This window comes from Sturnira hondurensis, unplaced genomic scaffold, assembly GCF_014824575.4.
Source record: "Sturnira hondurensis isolate 20B ecotype Veracruz unplaced genomic scaffold, ASM1482457v3 Scaffold0005279, whole genome shotgun sequence".
Classification (NCBI taxonomy): Eukaryota; Metazoa; Chordata; class Mammalia; order Chiroptera; family Phyllostomidae; genus Sturnira; species Sturnira hondurensis.
In genome coordinates, this window is record NW_028077910.1 from 7268045 (window position 1) to 7287884 (window position 19840).

The 19840-nt window shown below is 37.8% G+C and overlaps 1 protein-coding gene across 13 annotated transcripts in view; it reads left to right on the forward strand.

Annotated features, from left to right (window-relative positions):
• PHC3 (polyhomeotic homolog 3) overlaps positions 1-19840 on the forward strand; it is a 74281-nt gene that overhangs the window by 47131 nt on the left and 7310 nt on the right. For 9 of the 13 annotated variants that reach the window (XM_037046542.1, XM_037046547.1, XM_037046546.1 and 6 more), the window contains 4 exons: positions 3704-3863; positions 10508-10622; positions 16066-16198; positions 16290-16521. In XM_037046542.1, coding sequence (XP_036902437.1) covers positions 3704-3863; positions 10508-10622; positions 16066-16198; positions 16290-16521 — 640 coding nt within the window. Of the gene's footprint in view, positions 1-3703; positions 3864-10507; positions 10623-10824; positions 11335-16065; positions 16199-16289; positions 16522-16698; positions 16826-19840 lie in introns of those variants that run through there. The other 4 variants (XR_005066560.1, XM_037046552.1, XM_037046553.1 and 1 more) reach the window with 4 other exon arrangements.

Consider the following 19840-nt stretch of genomic DNA (forward strand, 5'->3'; position numbering starts at 1 on the left):
TTAATATATTTTATTGCTTATACCATTACAGTTCTATTCCCCCCTTCATTCCCCTCCACCCACACACTCCCTCCCCACCATTCTCCCCCCACTTAGTTTATAACCACGTGTCTCAAGTTCTTTAGATTCTATATTTCCCCCACTATTCTCGCCCTCCCCCCTATCTATTTTCTACCTACCATCTATGCTATTTTTTGTACCTTCTCCCCCATTCTCCTCCTCCCTCTCCCCTGTTTCTAACTCTCCATGTGTTCTTCATTTCTATGGTTCCACTCCTGATCTAGCTGTCCTCTTGGTTTGCTTTTGTTTTAGGTGTGGTTGTTAATAACTATGAGTTTGCTGTCCTTTCACTGTTGATATTTTTCATCTTCTTTTTCTTATATAAGTCCCTTTAGCATTTCATATAATAAGGGCTTGGTGATGATGAACTCCTTGAACTTGACCTTATCTGAGAGCACCTTATCTGTCCTTCCATTCTAAATGAAAGTTTTGCTGGATAAAGCAATCTTGGCTGTAGGTCTTTGGGTTTCATGACTTGGAATACTTCTTTCCAGCCCCTTCTTGCCTGTAAGGTCTCTTTTGAGAAATCTGATGACAGTCTGATGGGTACTCCTTTGTAGGTGACTGTCCCCTTATCTCTTGCTGCTTCTGGGATTCTCTCCTTCATTTTAATCTTGGCTAGTGTAATTATGATGTGCCTTGGTGTGTTCCTTCTTGGGTCCAGCTTCTTTGGGACTCTCTGAGCTTCCTGGATTTCCTGGAAGTCTATTTCCTTTGCCAGACTGGGGAAGTTCTCCTTTATTATTTGTTCAAATACATTTTCCACTCGTGGCTGTTTCTTTCCCCCTTCTGGTACCCCTATAATTTGGATGTTGGAATGTTTAAAGATGTCCTGGAGGTTCCTAAGCCTCTCCTCATTTTTTTGAATTCTCATTTCTTCATTCCTTTCTGGTTGAATGTTTTGTTCTTCCTTCTGGTCCATTCCATTGATTTGAGTCCCAGTTTCCTTTCCATCGATATTGGTTTCCTGGACATCTCCCTTCATTTCAATTAGTTTAGCCTTCATATGTTTCTCTAATTTGTGACTATAATCAACCAGTTCTGTGAGCATCCTGATAAACAGTGTCTTGAATTGTGCTTCTGAGAGGCTGGCAGTCTCTTGGTCGCTTAGAGTTATCGGCTCTGGGACTTTGAGTTCTTCTTGCACCATCTTTTGGACTGTTTGTGCCTGTTACATATCAGGATCGGAGCCCTAGGTGTTCACCAGAGCAGGCAACTCAGTCACGGGGTTGTGACACTGTATGTGGGGGCGGGGTCAAAGAGAAACATAGGCGTCTCGTCTGCCACCTCCTGCCACGGCCCCCACAGGTGGCCGGTGCTGCAGCTGCCACTGTCACCTGGGCCCGCGTGTTTTGCCCCACTGCACGCGAGTGCGCCACCGCCGTTAGCCCTCCACTGGGTTCACTTCCTGGGGCCTGCGTGGTCCATCTCACTGTGCGAGAATGTGCGACCGCGGTCAGTCTGCCCCGCACCCTGACTGGGTCCGGGCTACTTGCACACCTAGGTCTGGGGATCTTTCCTGCCCGACCCTGCTCCGCTGCTGGCTCCGCCCCTCTTACCGTCCTGGTTGAACGGTTAGTTGTAGTCGGACTTCCATATAATTCAATTTTCTGTTCTTTGGCTGTGTCTTTGTTCTCCAAACCTTTGTTGTATTCAAACTTGGTTGTGGGAGAAGGCACAGTGTTTCCACCTGTGCCTCCATCTTGGAGCATTTATTTTCTCATGTGATTAATAGTACTTTAGAAACATTTTGAAAGGTTACATGATGTTCTACTTTATGTACAACCATAATATATGTAGTCCTTCCATTATTATTGGACAGTTAGGTTTCCATTTTTTCACTATTCAAATAGTCCTGAAAGAAATATCTTTGTATTTAAATTATCCACATTAAAAATTAGCATGTTTCTTTGAAGTACAGCTATTGAATTATATTACATACATCTTCATAAGATTCAATATATATATTACTAAATTACTTATTAGAAAAATTATTTAAATTAATTAACATACCAGAAGTGTACACCCTTAGCAGCAATGAATATTATAGTTTTTTACAGAAATAACTTGTATAAATTTTACTTGAGACATATTAAATATACTAACTGAAACGGACACAGTTTAAGTTTATGGATAATTATTCTCTAAAGTTAAGTGTACAAATTTCCAATACACTAAACATCAGTGAATTTTTTATTGTTAATTTTAATGTTAACATTTGCAGATTTTTCTGTTTCTTACTGTGATTATAGTGGATTTGGTTGCTGAACCTAAGAATCAGGAGACTTGAGTTCTAGTCTTATTTTCACTTTTGTAAAGAAATCAGCTAAACAGTTTGAATATTATATAGTTTTCTCGTCTTATTTATTTATTTACTTATTTAAATTTAAGTATGGTTTGTGTACGGTGTAGTGGTTTGACATTTGTATACCTTACAGTATAATCACTACACTAAGTCTATCTAGTAATTATCTGTCACCATTCAAAGTTACCACAGTATTATTGACTACAGTCACCTTCACCTTTTCTCTCATCCCCCATCCCCTCCCCTCTGACAGCCATCAGTTTGATGTTTCTATGAGTCTTTTTGTTTTGTTTGTTTATTTAGATTCCACATAAGTGAAATCATATTAACTTTGTCTCTCTCTGTAGGACTTATTTCGTTTAGCATTATACCCTCTAGGTCCATCCATGTTGTCACAAATGGCAAAATGTTATTCCTTTTCATGGATGAGTAATATTCCATTATGCATGTACCACTTTATTCGTCTGTGGATGAACATTTGGTCGCTTCCATATCTTGGCTGTTGATGCTGCAGTAAATGATGCTGCAATGAACATAGGGCTGCATTTCTCGTTTTGAGTTAGTGTTTTAGATTTCTTTGGCTATGTACGCAGTAGTGGAATTCCTGGGTCAGATAGTACTTCTCTTTGTAGTTTTCTTAAGGAATCTCCATACTGTCTTTTCACAGTGGCTGCATCAATTTACACTCCCACCAACAGGGCATGAAAGTTCCCTTTTCTCCACATCTTCACCAACATTTGTTATTTGTTGACTTTTTGAAGGTAGCCATTCTGACTGGTGTGAGAGGTGGTATCATGGTGGTTTTGATTTGTATTTGCCTGATGATTAGTGATGTTGACCATCTTCATTTGGTCTGTTGGTCATCTGTATATTTTCTTTGAAGAATTATCTCTTCATGCCCTCTGCCCATTTTTCTCCTTATCCATATAATCCACATAGTAGTGATCTGTTCTGAGGAGATAACACTACAAATAAAACTTTGCACGTAAGAAAGTCTTAAAAGTTGTTGCAGGAAAAAAATTAAAGAAAATGGCAAATAAAAATTTATTGCTGATTTTTAAAGAAAAGACTTTTTCTTAACTACTTGCCTAAAACTAGGATGCTGGGTTCTGTTCACCAGACTTTGAAGTATCTATATTGCTAACTTCCTGAACTGTGAAGTGTTTATGTTCAAATAGCCTCACCTTTTTCAAATAATAAAGCACTTATTGACTGTATCTGATCAATGGAACAAGCAAATTATCATAGATACTGCTCTTTTCAAGAGGTTTTTAACCAACTTATTTCTGAAAGTCTTTAAAAAGATTATTTGATTTTATTCTCTTCTCTCTTTTAAAGGTGAGTCGTTCATCTTTGCTAATAGAACAGCCTGTGAAGAAAAGGCCTCTTTTGGATAATCAGGTGATAAATTCTGTGTGTGTTCAGCCAGAGCTACAGAATAATACAAAGCATGCAGATAATTCATCTGACACCGAGATGGAAGACATGATTGCTGAAGGTTTGTGGATTTTACTTAAGATACCCTTTAAATTAACTTTGGCTTTTATTGCTTGAAACAGGATGTGAATTTTTATTCCACACAGAGTTTTACTTGGGAGTATTTATTTTCATTCTCCTTTAGTCCATTATTTGACTAAAATAATAGGAAAATGAACCAGGCTCTTAATGGCCAAATAATAAAAATAACAAGCTAGGTATTAATTTGCATATTGTCAGTTTCATTTATGGAAAAAAGAGTGTGGATGGGAAAAATCCCATTATACATGACAGTAATTCAACATTTTAGCATCAAAACAACCAATTTTCTGTCTTTTTTTTCTAAGTCAGCTTAAGTAGGTGACTATATTATTGAGTTTGCTTAAAAATGTAGAGCTTCTGGATTGTTTGGTTTTAGACTTTCCATATTCTGATGTTTGGTAACAGTTGGATATTACAGTGGTGTTAAGGATGTACTCTCAGTCAATAGGTGATTGAGTTTGTTCAGGGGGAAATGTAACTAAATCCCTGAATGTCAAAGGATCTTTTTATAGACTTAATTCTCATAGTGAATATTCCATAAAAGTCAGAGTGGTATAAAAAACGACTGCAGTAGAGCAAATACAGATACTCACAAAATTGTGTATTTTATCTTTTATTGATTCTGAGCATGGTCCTGCAGTTCATGCACTTCAGTTTAATTGTGCAACGTTTAATATAGTCAGGTCTCTACAGTAGTGAATTAATCAACATCTCAGTATAAGTTATTATCTGCAATATATTAGCATATTTCATCTAAAACTAGTTTATCGATTTTGCAAATCTTTTTTGAGCATGGCAGTAAGCAAAATGGATGCTGTCTTTACTCATAGTTTTTCTAATTCATACAAGGAAGGTAACTCTGTCATTGTTTGTAATTTATGAACTATTGCAGTATATTCATAACCTTTATTTTTTATTTAAACAACAAAGAGTATGGTAGTAATATAAAAGTTGGGTTCAGTTTGATGCTTTTTTAAGAAAAGGAATGTCAACTAAAAAATTTAAAATACATACAATTAGAATTGTATAATGAATCCTCACTCACTCAGATTCAGTGTTATCACCAATTTCGAAAATAGTTTTGCACACTTGCTTCATCCATCTCTTTGGGCTTCTCCCTCCAGCTCCCATTCTCTCTCTCTCTCTCTCTCTCTTGCTTTTCTCTTTCCCTTTTCTTCATTTATTTCTGTTTTAAAAAAAACATAGTCCTTATTTTATTTTACTGATACATACTTTAGTGTGCATGTCTAAAAACTGTACATTTTCTTTATAACTATAACACTATCACACAAAATAACGTCAATAATAATTCTTCGGTGTCCTTTAGTACTTGGTCCATATTCATATTTCCCCAGTTTTTTAATGGTATCAGTTGTATAATGTTCTTTCATAGTTATTTTGTTCAAATCAGGATCCAAACAATGCCTGTGTTTTACCTTTTGCTATTAGGAGCCTGATTTCCTGAATACTTGCTTTTAGTTACATTGCAGAACATACTATTTTATCTGAAAAAATTTTTCATATGAGGTGAAGAGAAGTAAAATGAATGGGCAGGGATTTTTTCCTTGTCTATATCTACAGGAAGTGTATATATGAAAGTTCCAGGCTATAAAGCATACATATTGTTCTCCTATGTGTACACATTGGAGAAAATAGGAAACTGCTTAGGAAGCTTCACAGCATATTTCATGATATCCACGGTTTGTATAGAGTAAACATAGAACATATGCTCCTGTGCTAGAACCTAAGAGAATCTTTTGATCTGGTAGAAGCTAGCAAATCTCCCTAACAGGAAGATAACTACAGAACAACATGTGGTAGCTTTTAAACTAGTTATGTAGACAGTAAGAATTTGAGACTTTAAAACTGGGTGAGATTATTGCTAGCTTGGTGACTTTTTTATAGAGATGGAATCTGACCTGGGTCTTGAATGCTAGAGGACAGATTTAGTGTAACAAACAGGAAGACCTCCTTCAGGTTAGAACATCATGAATAAATGCCCAAAGGATGCTTAAGTGATTGGTAATTCAGGAGGAGGCAGTGAAGAGCGAGGGCGGGGTTAGAGAAGTGTAGTAGGAAGTAAGACTGTTAGATTCTAGAGTACCTTGGATATTTGACTAAAGCCAAAAGAGTTACCTTGTTAAGTGGATGGTTACTTTCTTGGCTGGTGTGGCTCAGTGGATTGTCTGCCAGCCTGCAAACCAAAGGGTTGCGGGTTGGATTCCCAGTCAGGGCACATGCCTAGGTTGTGGGCCAGGTCCCTAGTAGTGGGCATGTGAGAGGCAGTCACACATTGATTTCTCTCCCTCTCTTTCTTCCTCCCTTTCCCTCTGTCTAAAATAAATAAATACAATCTTTTTATAAAAAAGAAGATGGTTACTGAAGATTTTTAGGCAGGTGATATGACAAGAGTGATTTTGGAAACTATACTTGTCATTTATAGGATGAATTAGAGGTTTGGCATGCAGTTGATACTTGCAGTCACAGTGAGGAAGAGGAGACCTGATGCAGGACAAGGCGAAAGGTAGTTTAGCAGGGTAACGTTCCAGAGTAAGGAAAAGGAAGATTTAAAGATGATTAACCAACGAATAGTAAATAAGCCGTGGAGATATGATAGATATAGACAACAATATTGTGCTACAGTCATCAAACTTGCTAAGAAAGTAAAATTTAATGATCCCAACAACTAAAAAGAATAATTATGTAATGTTATAGAGGTGGTAAATACTGCTACAACAGCAATTATATAAGTGTATCGAATTAACATGTACACCTTAAGTTTACACAGTGCTACATGTTAAGTATATATAATTAAAAGGTGATTAATCTGTGTAATACTGAACATATTTTTACATAAAATGTGCCAAAATTTAAATACTTCATAATTTAATTTATCAGTGTAATTTTATGAAGTGTTTCTATTACTGTGTCCATTAATATTTATGGGAAGTGCTATGCGGTTAGATGGTGAGGTCGCTTATTTAGTGGCTTTGGTTTTAGTAGTATATACAGTTTCATTCAGTATTCAGAAAGAATCTAATGTGAGGGTTATTCTCATTTTGAAGAATAAACTGTTTCTCTTTGGACTGGTTTCTTAGCCAGAATCTCCAACTGGTAGACTATGGCTACCAAAATATCTTAGGTCTTTTCTGGTAAGTCATCACGCTAATGGTTTCTGCCTCATTGCCTTCTTTTTTGGCTGCTGATCCTCAAGTGATCTCAAATCTTCAGGAAAAATAAAGTAACACCTTCTCTTACAAAATTGGAGACCTTTATTAGTTAAGATATTTGTTTGAACTCTTCATTAGAGACCCAGAATAATATTTGATTAAATAAGATGGAAGTATAATTTTCTGTGATGCAGCCCAAAGGGAAGCAGTCTAGGTAGGGCTCCCTGGTGTGGGCACCTATGGCTCTGCAGTGCCTAGAATGTTGTTCTTATTTCCAGGATAGCTAATCTTCACCATCACATTCTAATCAGTGAGGTGGGGGAAAGGGAACTTGCAAGCATTTCCATTCAAATGCTGTTGGTCAGAAATTGACCACACCTGGGGCAGAAATTGCTGTTTATTCTCAGTGGTCACATTCCTAGCTAAAAATTAGGGTTTTGTCATCACGGGAGAAAAGTGAAGAGTGAATATTGGAGAATATCAGCTGTCTCTGCCACAGAGTCCAGTCTTTATGAGCTAAAGCAGCAGTTTTTTGATTCATTTGGTGCTGTAGTTTTTGTTCGCATATGTGAAGAAGTAGCCTTGGTAAATTACCAAATTTGTTAAATTCTGATCAAACATTAGAGCAAGGATTTGGGGATCTGTATTCTTCTCTTCTTTATGAGAAATAAATCTGATGATTTCTTTTTGTTAGGATATTAATCCTTAGATCATACCTGTTTGGGATCTCCCCTCTATCACCAACACAAACATTTCCTTCTCCTTTTTAAGGTACCATATTTTGCCATGTATAATGCCTACTTTTTTGCCCCAGTTTTTGAGGAAAATATAAGAATGCGCCTTATACATGGGTATAATGAGTATGTACCATGGGTATAATAATGGGCGTGTCAGTTCCATGTATATTGCACACAGAAATGTGGCAGCACATTATACATGGGGGTACATTATACATGGAAAAATATGATACTCTGTTATCAGCTGCTGCATATTGTCTGTTAATTAATAAAAACTATTGAAACAAATCTGTCAGTATAGTCTGGAAATAGAACACCTTGAGGAATATACCCTTTGGGGCTGGATTGGTGGCAGTCGCGGTTGAGTAAAAGAGTCTCCAGTACAGGCTCTTCAAGGTTAGATCAAATTACAAGCATTACAGAGTAAAAACAACACTCCTGGAAGTTAGGACATAAGGTCCCAGGAACATGATGTTTTTGCCACAGTTGTGTGAAAGCCTTCTTTAGGTCAGTGAAAGGAGCAGTTTTTATTTTACTTGTTTCAAAACTATTTCTTCCTCATTGCTGCTAAATATATGCCTTTTTCTTATGAAGGCAGTCTTGAGAATTTCCATAAAATGATCACTTGCTAGTTTATGATTCGATCAGGCATTGACAGTATAGGAGGTCCAGAAGGTATCCATCCATGCAATATGAAAAAATGAAGACATTTATTGAAGAAGATACAAGATACAAGAAAACGTTGTAGGACAAGAAACAAGATACAAGAAACATAGGACAGTGACCCCTCAGTCCCCTTCAACATGGGCATCTTGGGACCTCACACAATTTTCCCAGTCTCCATTAGCTGTCCTGTTGTATTTTCCTGAATCTTATGGATGGTCTGGAATCTCTTCCCTTTCAAAGGTGACTTTAGTTTTGGGAAAACCCAGAAGTTGCAGGGCACCAAATCTGGGTTGTGCAGGGGCTGAGTCACCTGGGTGATTTGATGTTTCGCCAAAAAACTCTGCATGACATGCGATGACAGCGATGACATGCAATGACATGCGATGACAACTCTGCATGACAGCGGGCATGTTGTCATGATAAAGCTGCCAATCACCAGTTGCCCGTAGCTGCAGCCTTCTGAATCACACGAATGGTTTCTGTGGAGTAATGTTTAATTAAGCTTAATGCAAACCTTGATGCAGATTTGTTGCTCTGCTCGCCCAGTCACTTTGAATGTGACAGCCACACAGTACACATGCTCACTCAGTGGCATCTACCGCCCCCACTGATAGTACAGTGAAGTCATCATTGTTCACACATGTGCATTCCAGTGCATTCTCCGTGTCTGCCAGGTTACATCGAAGTTGTGTGAACCATTCTTATTATATTAACAATGGATAGACTTTTTCTGGACAGACCTCCTATTTGGATGTCCCTTGGAACTTCAAATATTTCACACTATTTTGTTTTTAGTAGTTCCTGCTATCTTCACGTGATTTAGCACTTTAAAACTTGCTTCTGCAATAGTACTAAGATAATCTGAGTGTTTAAGCTTATTAAGTACATGTTATCCAGGGCTACATTTCAGAGTCCCTTTCTTCATCTTAGTAAGTCATGGTTAATGAATAACATAGGAAAAAAGCACATCTGGAGCTCACAACTAGAAGCTTTAGGAATTTTGAGGATGCAAGAAAATGGAAAAGTATGGTGAATCTAAGAATTTAAGTTTTCGTGAAGTATTTCCTAAGCACTTACAATTCTTGGTGCTGTTAGTTCTTTTGTGGAAAATAGGAAATGGAACTCTCACTTTTCTATGCCTACCACCAGTTGGGCACTCACATAGTCTTCACTGCAATTCTTTGGAAAAGCATTATTAACTACATTTTACAGATGAGAAAACTGTGGGTCCATGAACATTAAGTTGCTTGCCCACAGATAACTGCTGCTGAATACTTGAGGATTTAGATAGTGTGGCTCAAAGAAAGTTATGAATATTGAGGTGGAGGAAGGACATTCTAACTTAATAGAGAGCATTCCTTGTAAAAAGCAGAAGTTAGAAATTACAAAACTGTGATTTTAAAGATTAATCTAAGTTATTATTGTTTTAATATGATATAACTAAAGGAGAGTGTAGTGTAGGGAGTGTCATATAATTAGATACATACGTCTTGACATATTATACACTATGGATCTTTGAGAATGTTCATGGTTTTACGTGCTCCTCTAAAATCAGACATATCAAAATTTTACCTTCTTTTGAAATCATCCTTATTCTCTCCAGTTAGGATTAAGTATTGTCTGCTATGTAGCTCCACAGCACAGTGCAACGAAGTTCATATCCCACAAGGTGCCTTTTGAAAGGGTTCCTGCTGCAGGGTCGTGTCTTTGTCTTATTCATCTTCATTTCTCTTGAAATGCAAATGAATTTATTTGCACATTTTAGATATGTTGGATTCTTAGCATAACAGACCTTTAAAGTATATTACTTATGTATATAGAGAGAACTCCGTAAAATTTTTATTCAGGAGAGAGCAGGAATTTTGGTGGAGGTGATTGTTTTTGCAGGATTTGCCCTGCCAAACTGGCTATGGATTGAAAAGTTCAAAGCTCATTCCTTTAAGTTTCCTGGAGGGTCTGAACAAGCAGCATTCAACCAAAATAGAGGCTTAACAAACAGTTGCCAGAATTAAATTTTTGGAAGTTTTTCCCTTTGTTTTCATCTTTTTTAGAGACATTAGAAGAAATGGACAGTGAGTTGCTCAAGTGTGAATTCTGTGGGAAGATGGGATATGCTAATGAATTTCTGCGGTCAAAGCGATTCTGCACTATGTCATGTGCCAAAAGGTATTTATGTTATTTCGAATTTCCTAAAGCACAAACCAGCAACCACTGTAACAAAACCAAAAAACTTATAGAGTGTACCAATAGTCAAAACTAGAGATTATAGTATAAAGAAATAATATCAAATAGACATTATGTGGAGCTACTTTGTTATTTAGTTATTAAATTTTGCTCTTTGAAAATTACATTTGCATAACACAATTAGTTTTACAGCATAACTAATATTGAAGTGGCCATCTCCTGGTGCTGAGAATGTGCTTAGGAGAATCCTTCCCATGGACAGACTACTAATCCTCAAGATGTCAAAAACAGGTTTTGTTTTATCACCTGATTTTTTGTTAATATTGAAATACCTGGATTTACTTTGTTTAAAGTGTTTTCTTTGTTTTAACCATATACTATTAATTTTGGGTTTCTAAATAGGACAGCTGTAGCGTGTTCTCCACATTGTTATATTATCAGGATATCTCTTTTTTAAATCTACATTTTTACTAATAATATTACAGGTAAATGGTATTGATAACAAAAAGGAATGTTTAGTATCTTCATTGATCTAGTCTCAACTTTAGTTTACATTTCGAAAATCCCCCTGATTCTGATAATGGTAAAAAATTCATCAACTAGAATCTCATTTAAAGTGAAGTAGAGAGGCCAGAAGGGGGCGCTCTCACACCCTGTGTTGATCACAAGGCACTACAGGGAATCTTTGTAATAACCTTCTCAGCTTACTTTTCTCCTACATATAACAGTTTCATTTCCTTCATTGAAGAAATAGAAGAGCAGAAGGAAAGGAGTGTCTGACTCTTCATGGCTTATCATGGTTGCATGTACTGTGTTGCAATTACTTGTTCTAAAATAAACCCATTTGCGGGAGAAATATCTGGCTTTTTGTTTATATCAATATAATAAACCCAAATATTGATATTTACCACTAAAGGTGAAGTGTATGCACACACTGATTATTTTGAAGTTTGTTCTCTGTTCCAAAGAGTTTAAGACCTTAATTTTACTCATCTAGGGAATTTCATGCATGAACATACTATTTAATAGTATGGTACCACTAAAATATACTCAATAAAACTTAGTATAAGTATTGTACAATTAAATAAATAATAGAAATATTTTCCTCCCAATATGGGTTCATTGATTTCTCAGTTGTCAATTTGTTATTCATTAAAATGTTAAAATTACATTTTATTGTTTATGCTATTAGAATTGTCCTGATTTTTCCCTCTTTGCCCCCCTTCCACCCAACACCCCCCACTCCCTCAGGCAATCCCTCAACCATGGTTCATGTCCATGGGTCATGCATATGTGTTCTTTGGCTACTCCATTTCCTACACTGTACTTTACATGCCCATGGCTATTCCATGACTACCTGTTTGTGCTTGTTAACCCCCTCACCTCTTTACCCATCCCCCACATTCCCCTCTTATCTGGCAACCAGCAAAATGCTCTCTGTATCCATGATTCTGTCTCTGTTCTTCCTGTTTGCTTAGTTTGTTTTTTAGATTCAATTGTCAGTAGATTTGTATTTTTTGCCATTTTATTGTTCAGGGTTTTTATTTTCTTCTTAAATAAGTCCTTTTAACATTTCATGCAGTAATGGTTTGGTGATGATGAGCTCATTTAGTTTTTTCTTGTCTGGGAAGCTCTTTTATTTGTTCTTTGATTCTAAATGACAGCTTTTCTGGGTAGGACAGTCTGGGCTGCAGGACCCTGCTTATCATGACTTTGAGTATTTCTTGCCAATCCCTTCTAGCCTGCAAAGTTTATTTTGAGAAATCAGCCAACAGTCTTATGGGGACCCCCTGTAGGTAACTAACTTCTTTTCTCTTGCTGCTTTTAAGATTCTTTGTGTACCTTTCACTTTTGGCATTTTAATTATGATGTGTCTTGGACTGGGCCTCTTTGCATCTATCTTATTTGGGACTCTCTGCTTCCTGGACTTGCATGTCTATTTCCTTCACCAAATTAGGGAATTTTTCTTACATTATTTTTTCAAATAGATTGCCAATTTCTTCCTCTTCACCTTCTCCTTCTGGCACCTCTTGTGAATGTGGGACCTCTTGAAGTTGTCCCAGAGGCCGATTATATACTATCCTCATTTTTTGGATTGTTTTTTTCTTCTTGTTGTTCTGATTGGTTGTTTATTGCTTCCTTATGCTCCAAATCATTGATTTGATTCTTGGCTTCATCCAGTCTACTGTTATTTCCATGTAAATTCTTCTTTATTTCATTAGTGTATCCTTCATTTCTGACTGGGTCTTTTTTATGCTGCTGACGTATAGAGAACCTGTCTGCATACCATGGGGAATGTAGCCCAGCCCTTACTTAGAAAGGCCAGTGGGAAGCAAGGTCGGTGCATAGGACCACGCTCACAGATAGGTTTTCTGTCCTGCCTGTGTTTTGCCCGGTTTACCCTTCCTGAGCTATAAAGCAGTCTGAGATGGCTGCTACTTGTGCTGGGGTTGGAGATTCCCAGGCAAAGCCAAGCTGTGAATCTAGGCTGTCTGCTGCTAGTGCCAGGCCTGGGGCTCACTGAAGCCAGTTGTTGTTTGTTCGAGAGGATTTAGGAAGTTGTAAAGCATGAGCCAAGACAAGCCATTCATATGGAAAAGCAGCTTGGGTGGGCTTGCGAGTTGGGAGGGGTGAGGTCTCTGGGGATCTCTGGGGATCTCCCAGGCGGGTCAAGTAGTGTCAGCCAGGTTGGTGGAGTGTCAGATAATGGCACCAACCTGCTGGCTCTGTGGGGTGAGCGTTCAAACGAGGGACATTGGCCTCTGTTCCACTTGATGCCTATACTATGTCCCTGTGTACCGCTGTATACCCCTGTATACCACTGGTGCCTTTCAAGCTGCTACTCCAGTGCTGGAGCTCAGAGGGAGTGAGTCCGAGTAGGTGAGTCCATGCGTGGGTTCTTTAAGAGGAACTGCTTGGTGGTCCAGCAGTTTCTTCCACTGACTCAATCCCTGCTGGTTTTTACAGCCAGAAGTTGTAGACTCTTATCTTCCTAGCACAGGAACCCAGGGCTGGGGGACTTGGTGTGGGGCTGGACTCCTCACCTCCGAGGTATTCTTCCTGAATTTTTATCCACCGTGTGTGTGCGGGGAGGAGGGGTGGTGGTGACCAGCCCATTCCACATCTGTGCTCCTCCTGCCAGTCTGGATGGATGTGGTTCCTTTAATTCCATAGTTGTCAGACTTCTAGTCAACTCAATTTCTGATGGTTCTGCGTGATGGTGGTTCTGTATTTTAGTTGTAATTTCGATGTGGTTGTGCGAAGAGTCGTCCATGTCTGCCTACGCCGCTGTCTTGACCAGGGGTCCCCAGACATTCTTTTGTGTTGTCAGTAACCCTAATTAAATTATGTAACTCCTGTTGAACTTGGCAGATCTCCCATTTATGTGTACCACGAGAAGGAACAGTGGCTTCATGATTCTGAATAATCATAAACTCTAAGGGGAAAGGACTACCTTCCCGAATATTTTAAACTTTTTGCCTTTTTAGAAATACTTCATAGCTTCTAATTAGTGCTGTCATCATTCTTCTCCCAGAGATAATTGCTGAGTTGCCACATTTGTATACCTTTAGGTGAGCCTCTTTAGAAGGTTAGGGATCCTAATGTAGGGCAATACAACAACGAGAGGAGGATAAATTGTGTAAAGGAGGAACTGCTGCTGTTTCTGTGACTGTCGTGGAGATGTAAGTCTCTAGGGACTGAATGGCAAATGTAAACTCAGTATCTCTTTTCTGCTCTTCAGGCAGTGGGGAAAGAAGTTGTTTCAGTTGATAAAAATGGAAATCAGAAACTGACAGAGCTGAGCTTGTGGAGGAGCATAATGAACACAGCAGGAGCTTGTTAAATTGTTTTAGGGTCAAATGAGGTGACCATCAGGGGGAAAGCCTAGTCATTCTTACAGTGCTCCTTACTTCCATTTGATATTTTCATAAAATGGACATGAGGAAATTTTATTTTGGTATCTGTATATTGGTCCTAGAACAGTTATCAATAGCAAAGTTAATTGGGATTAATGCTTGTCATTCTTCTGAAAAATCTTAGCACAGAGAGTTTTGAAAGTAAGAAATTACAATGGCAATTTTATATGTGTTTAGAAAAGAAGAACTGCAGCCCTGGTCAGGTGACTCAATTGATTAGGGTGTCATCCTGTACACCAGAAGGTTGTGGGTTCGATCCCTATCAGGGCACATACTTAGGTTGGAAGTTTGATCCCGTCAGGGTGCATGCAAGAGGCAACCTAATAGCTATCTATCTGTCTCTTTTTCTCCATCCCCTTCCTAAAATCCTCAGGTGAGGATTTTTTTAAAAAGGAATTGCATATGTTTTTCTTAGCCTTTCTATAGATTTTTAGAAATTTGTTTCTTGATTTGTTTTTACTCTTTCTATCTGGGGATGGGATGGGCAAACTGCCCAGGTGAGTCATTCCTGTAACCTATGTTTGTATGGCCCCTGAGCCAAGGATGGTTTTTAAACTTGGGGGTGGTTGAAAAACATCAAAAGAATAATATTTTTGTGACTCATGAAAATTACGGGAAATTCAAATTTTAGTGTTACTAAATAAAGCTTTATTGAAACACATCTATGCTCATTCATTGTGGCCTATGACTGCTTTCATGTTAAAATCGTAAAGTTGGCTGGGTGTGGTAGAGATTTAATGGCCCACAAAGCCTAACATTTTTATTCTCTGGCTCTTTATAGGGAAAGCTCCCTGGCCTCTGTTCTAGGGCCTTGCACCCCAATAAATGGCACAGGACTCTTTTAAGCTGTCATTATGCCTTATTAAGGTTATTTGAATATACTAGGCAGTCTGTTTTGATAAAATAAGAATCTTTCAGTCAGTTTTAAAGAATTACGAATTTTTAAATTCCCTGAAGAGTGAAAACTATGAATTCCTTGTATAACTTTGAAATCTCAGCTTTACATTTTCAGTCTTTGATTTCAGTAATATTTTTTAATAAATCTTTTGCTAGCCATTTGAGATTTTCTCTTTCTCTTCTGTGTTAACTTATTGTTATTAATCCCTCTTTAGAAATTATTACTTGAGAAAATAACAGTTTGGATGAACATCTAAATAGTTAACTCATAACTTCTTTTTCTCCTGGAACTTTGAATTATTTTGCTGCTGTAAAAATCAGCTGTCCTCTATTTTGCAGAAAGTTACGCTGTTACGCTGTTATTAGGAGAAAAGATCAATACTTGTCCAGTATTAGATTGAGAACTGAATTAGTCAGATATATAAGAGGACAGTTTTTGACTGTTGGCATAAATAAATCCACTGAACACTATGGTACTCTCTGAAGTATTACAGATCTTAATGAAGTATATGACACTTACTGATTCACAAATTCACTTTAAAGTCATAATTAACTACTGAATAGTGTGTCCCATATATCATTTAATGTTTTTTCTTACTTGAATTTCTTAGGTACAATGTTAGCTGTTCTAAAAAATTTGCACTCAGTCGTTGGAATCGTAAGCCTGATAATCAAAGTCTTGGGCATCGTGGCCGTCGTCCAAGTGGCCCTGATGGGGCAGCGAGAGAACATATCCTTAGGCAGGTCTGTAGAAACCTTGCTTCAATGTACAATACCCTTTTCAGTAATGCAAGGAAAGTGCAATGCTGTATTTTACTTGTACTACATTTTCCAGCTTCCAATTACTTATCCATCTGCAGAAGAAGACTTGGCCTCTCATGAAGACCCTGTGCCATCTGCTATGACAACACGTCTGCGAAGGCAGAGTGAGCGGGAAAGAGAGCGTGAGCTTCGGGATGTGAGAATTAGGAAAATGCCTGAGAACAATGACTTGCTACCAGTTGCACAAACAGAGCCCTCTATATGGACAGTTGATGATGTCTGGGCCTTCATCCATTCTTTGCCTGGTATGTAATTCAGCACTTCGGCCTTCATATTTTTCTTGTGCATTCACACACAGGAATGATGTTAGCTCCACCCACACCCATTGCACAAAAGGGCTAGAGAAGTACTTATGTGTATATATTAATTAAATGCCACTTTCTATTGAAATGTGATCTGTTTCCTCTTGCTTATTCCCTCAGCACAACTGGGTATTTTCTCATACCCCCAAGTCGATAAAAACTGACTAGTCCTGCTTCTGCTGTGATACCCCAGCCGGTGAAGATATTAAAGGTGCTCTCTTCTCTTCAGTCTGATTTCTCTCGAGAGGTCAGTAGAGAGATTGAATCAGACTTCTTCCCTTCTGCTCTTCTATTTTTCTATTCTGTTTTCTCATTTCCTAAATTAACCTAATTTTAAAAGAAATAAGAGAGACTATAATTTTTTTACATTTTTGAAAATTAATGAAGACCTTTTAGAATATGATACAATTTTGGCTTCTTTTAAAAAATCAAGCTCGTTCTTTAGAAGGAAGCTACGCTCTTCAATCCTTTGCAGTAAGCAGGTATCCTGAACAGTCCCGAAATTTGATTTTTTAAGTAGACAACTAGCATCCGGCTATGGTAGTCTGTCCCAATATCGAGGATAACTTTCTTAGGTTTTTCTGCTCTCTCATTTTGGTATTCTTTCCAAAGCTTAACCTTTAAGTTCTGTATCTTTTTTCTTTAATGCAGCCAGTAATCTTTTATGTGCACTGGCTGGCTACTAAAGACATCTACTTGTGATGAGATCCACACTGGTTATGTATGTTAAGACAATATATTCTTTTAAATCAGTGAATCTTATCATTCACTTTGGCCTTACAAATATGGAACACAAGGAGATTGAAAAATTTGTTCCATTTTGGTTTTATTGTGAATCATACCATTTCTCCTGACACAAGCTTTCCAGGGAGGTATGTCCCCTTTGAGGTTGTCTATAGGTGTATTAGAATTATCCAGCTAGTTTGCTAATTACTCTTTCTGCGCAGGCAACCGCAGTCTCAGAAGCAAACTCCCAGCCAACGTGCTGTGAGAGTGAAGGGAGTGTATTCAGTGTTACTGCTCCTTGAAAACCCTTCGGCCGTTTTACCTTACATACAGACCTCTGGGATCTTATTAAATTGTTTTTTCAAAAGTTTGTTTTAGACATGCTAAATAAGTTTTTTTTTAAAAAAAGAAAATCAATATATGGTCATGTTTAAAGAAAAGAAATTGTTTAAAAAGGCATACATTTTTCAGGGAAGATTTTTAAGCATGCACCTAAGAAAACTTAGGTGCGATTTAAGTGCTTGACCATGTGGGTTTACAATCTGCTTTAAAACGGATAAATTAGAGGATGGCGAGTCTTTGATGTTTGTGGTTTTAATACTTAATGAAATAAGTTTTAGATTTTAGAACAGTTTAGGTATCTTGAGATTTAAGCCTAAAATCTATAGTGATATCCTGGGCTAGACTCTGATTGTGTCATCTTCAGAAGTCGTCTCAGCTCTCCAGCTGGGGTGCGTGAGCTGCGCGTGTTAGTTGGATTTCTCCTGTGGTGGAAGGTACTTCTCTTCCTTTGGGGCGGAGAGGGGGTTCATATCCTAAAGACAGTAGTTGGCTAATGAACAAGTAACAGATCGCACTGAGTCTTGTCACTTCGTGTGCTTTTTGAGGGCTTATTTTCTAGTTTTCCCCAGCATCTGTTTGACATGAGGATACCCTGGCTGCTTTTATTAGAACAAAGACTCTTTTGTCTCATTCTTGCCTCATCTGAGTTTAAAAAATTACTATTGCTTGTAACTTGAGATGTATGTCTTACTCAGTTTGTCAAGACACTTAATTTTGTTCCCAGTGTTTAGTGAACATTATATGTCATTAAAAGGAGACTTTTATAGAGAATTGCTTGGGATTGTTTAAGAGTTTGCTTAATATAACTGCTTCTTTTACTGATTAAGTGGGAGTGTTTTCAAACTGCTTTGGTAGGTTAAATAACAAGCTTTTTTGTGTGATCAATAGATCTTCTTTCTCAGAGTTTTTCTCTGTATCATGCCTGTAAGCTTAAGGTAAATCTCATACCAGAATAAGCCTCTATCTCCATTTTCCTAGGCCCCTCCAGCCTTTGTAAACTTCCTTTTGAGCCTCTTGCAGCTCATTCAGGGCTGTTTATTTGTTCCTTCCCCCCCACCCCCAAAGTAGTCTACTCCCGAGTTTTTTCATTGAATGAACAAGCTTGTAAATTTTGTACTCTTTGGTATTTTCTTGCTTTCCTGGTGAGGTTAGGCTTTCCTCTTTTATTAGGGCACCTAAATTTACTCCTGGAGTTTCCTCCTCTCTTTGTATAGTGTCATCTTGTGAACCATCCCGGTGGGAGCATACTAGAGCTGGCGGTGTGCAGTGTGCCCCAATCTCCGAGCTATTACCAGAAGGAAAAATTAATTTCTTCTAAATTTTTGTGCATTAAAAAGTTTGCTACAGAAATAATTCTGTTTGTTTTCAGTTCATTGCAGTTCTTTTCTTTAACTTTTTCTTGAAACAGTGAACTGCCTTTTGCAAATCACTTTGTTCTGTATTTATCTATCTAATCTGCAGTGGATTTGGTTTCTCTGTTGGCATAAAATGTGTAGGATTTGTATAAAACATGACTCTTCACTGGTTTTCACAAGACTAACTAACATTGGGGCATGATTATTCTGTATATTGAGTGGTAGGGGGTATCTTTTCACCAACTGTACTGAGGTCATTTTTCGTGCAGGGTGAGTTTATTTTGGGTTTGTCTAGAAAAGTGACTGGGTGTCCGCCAAGTTCAGTTGTGACCCATGTCTGTGCGCACCCTGACAGCTGTTTCTGGTGAGGTGCCACCAGCCAGCTGGTGTCAGCAGCTGGGATGTGGTTTGTACGAGTCCCCGGGATGTCAGCGGTTTTACAGAGGTAGATTCTAATGTCAGAAATGTGTGGAACTCTAGCTCAGCATACCTTAAGCATCTAGAATTTTTTAAAAATTCATTTTTCTTTAATGATTTTTCTGGAAGTGTATTTGTCTACTTTTTTCCCTTTTTCTTTTTTAAGTTAATGCATTTTTTTCATTTTTATACTAATGTATAGTATAACCACCACCACCCCTTTTTTTGGTTGGCTTAAGAAAGTTGTGATCCAAAATTCTGAAGATAATGCATTCATATTTGATCGTGCTATTTCCCAAACACTTTTGTTCTTTATTATTTTGCTGATACGTTTATTGCCCACTTACAAGAAGACATTTGAAGAGGAATCTCATAACGCAGAGGAACCAGAACATGCTATGTATTATTTTCATGGAGAACTC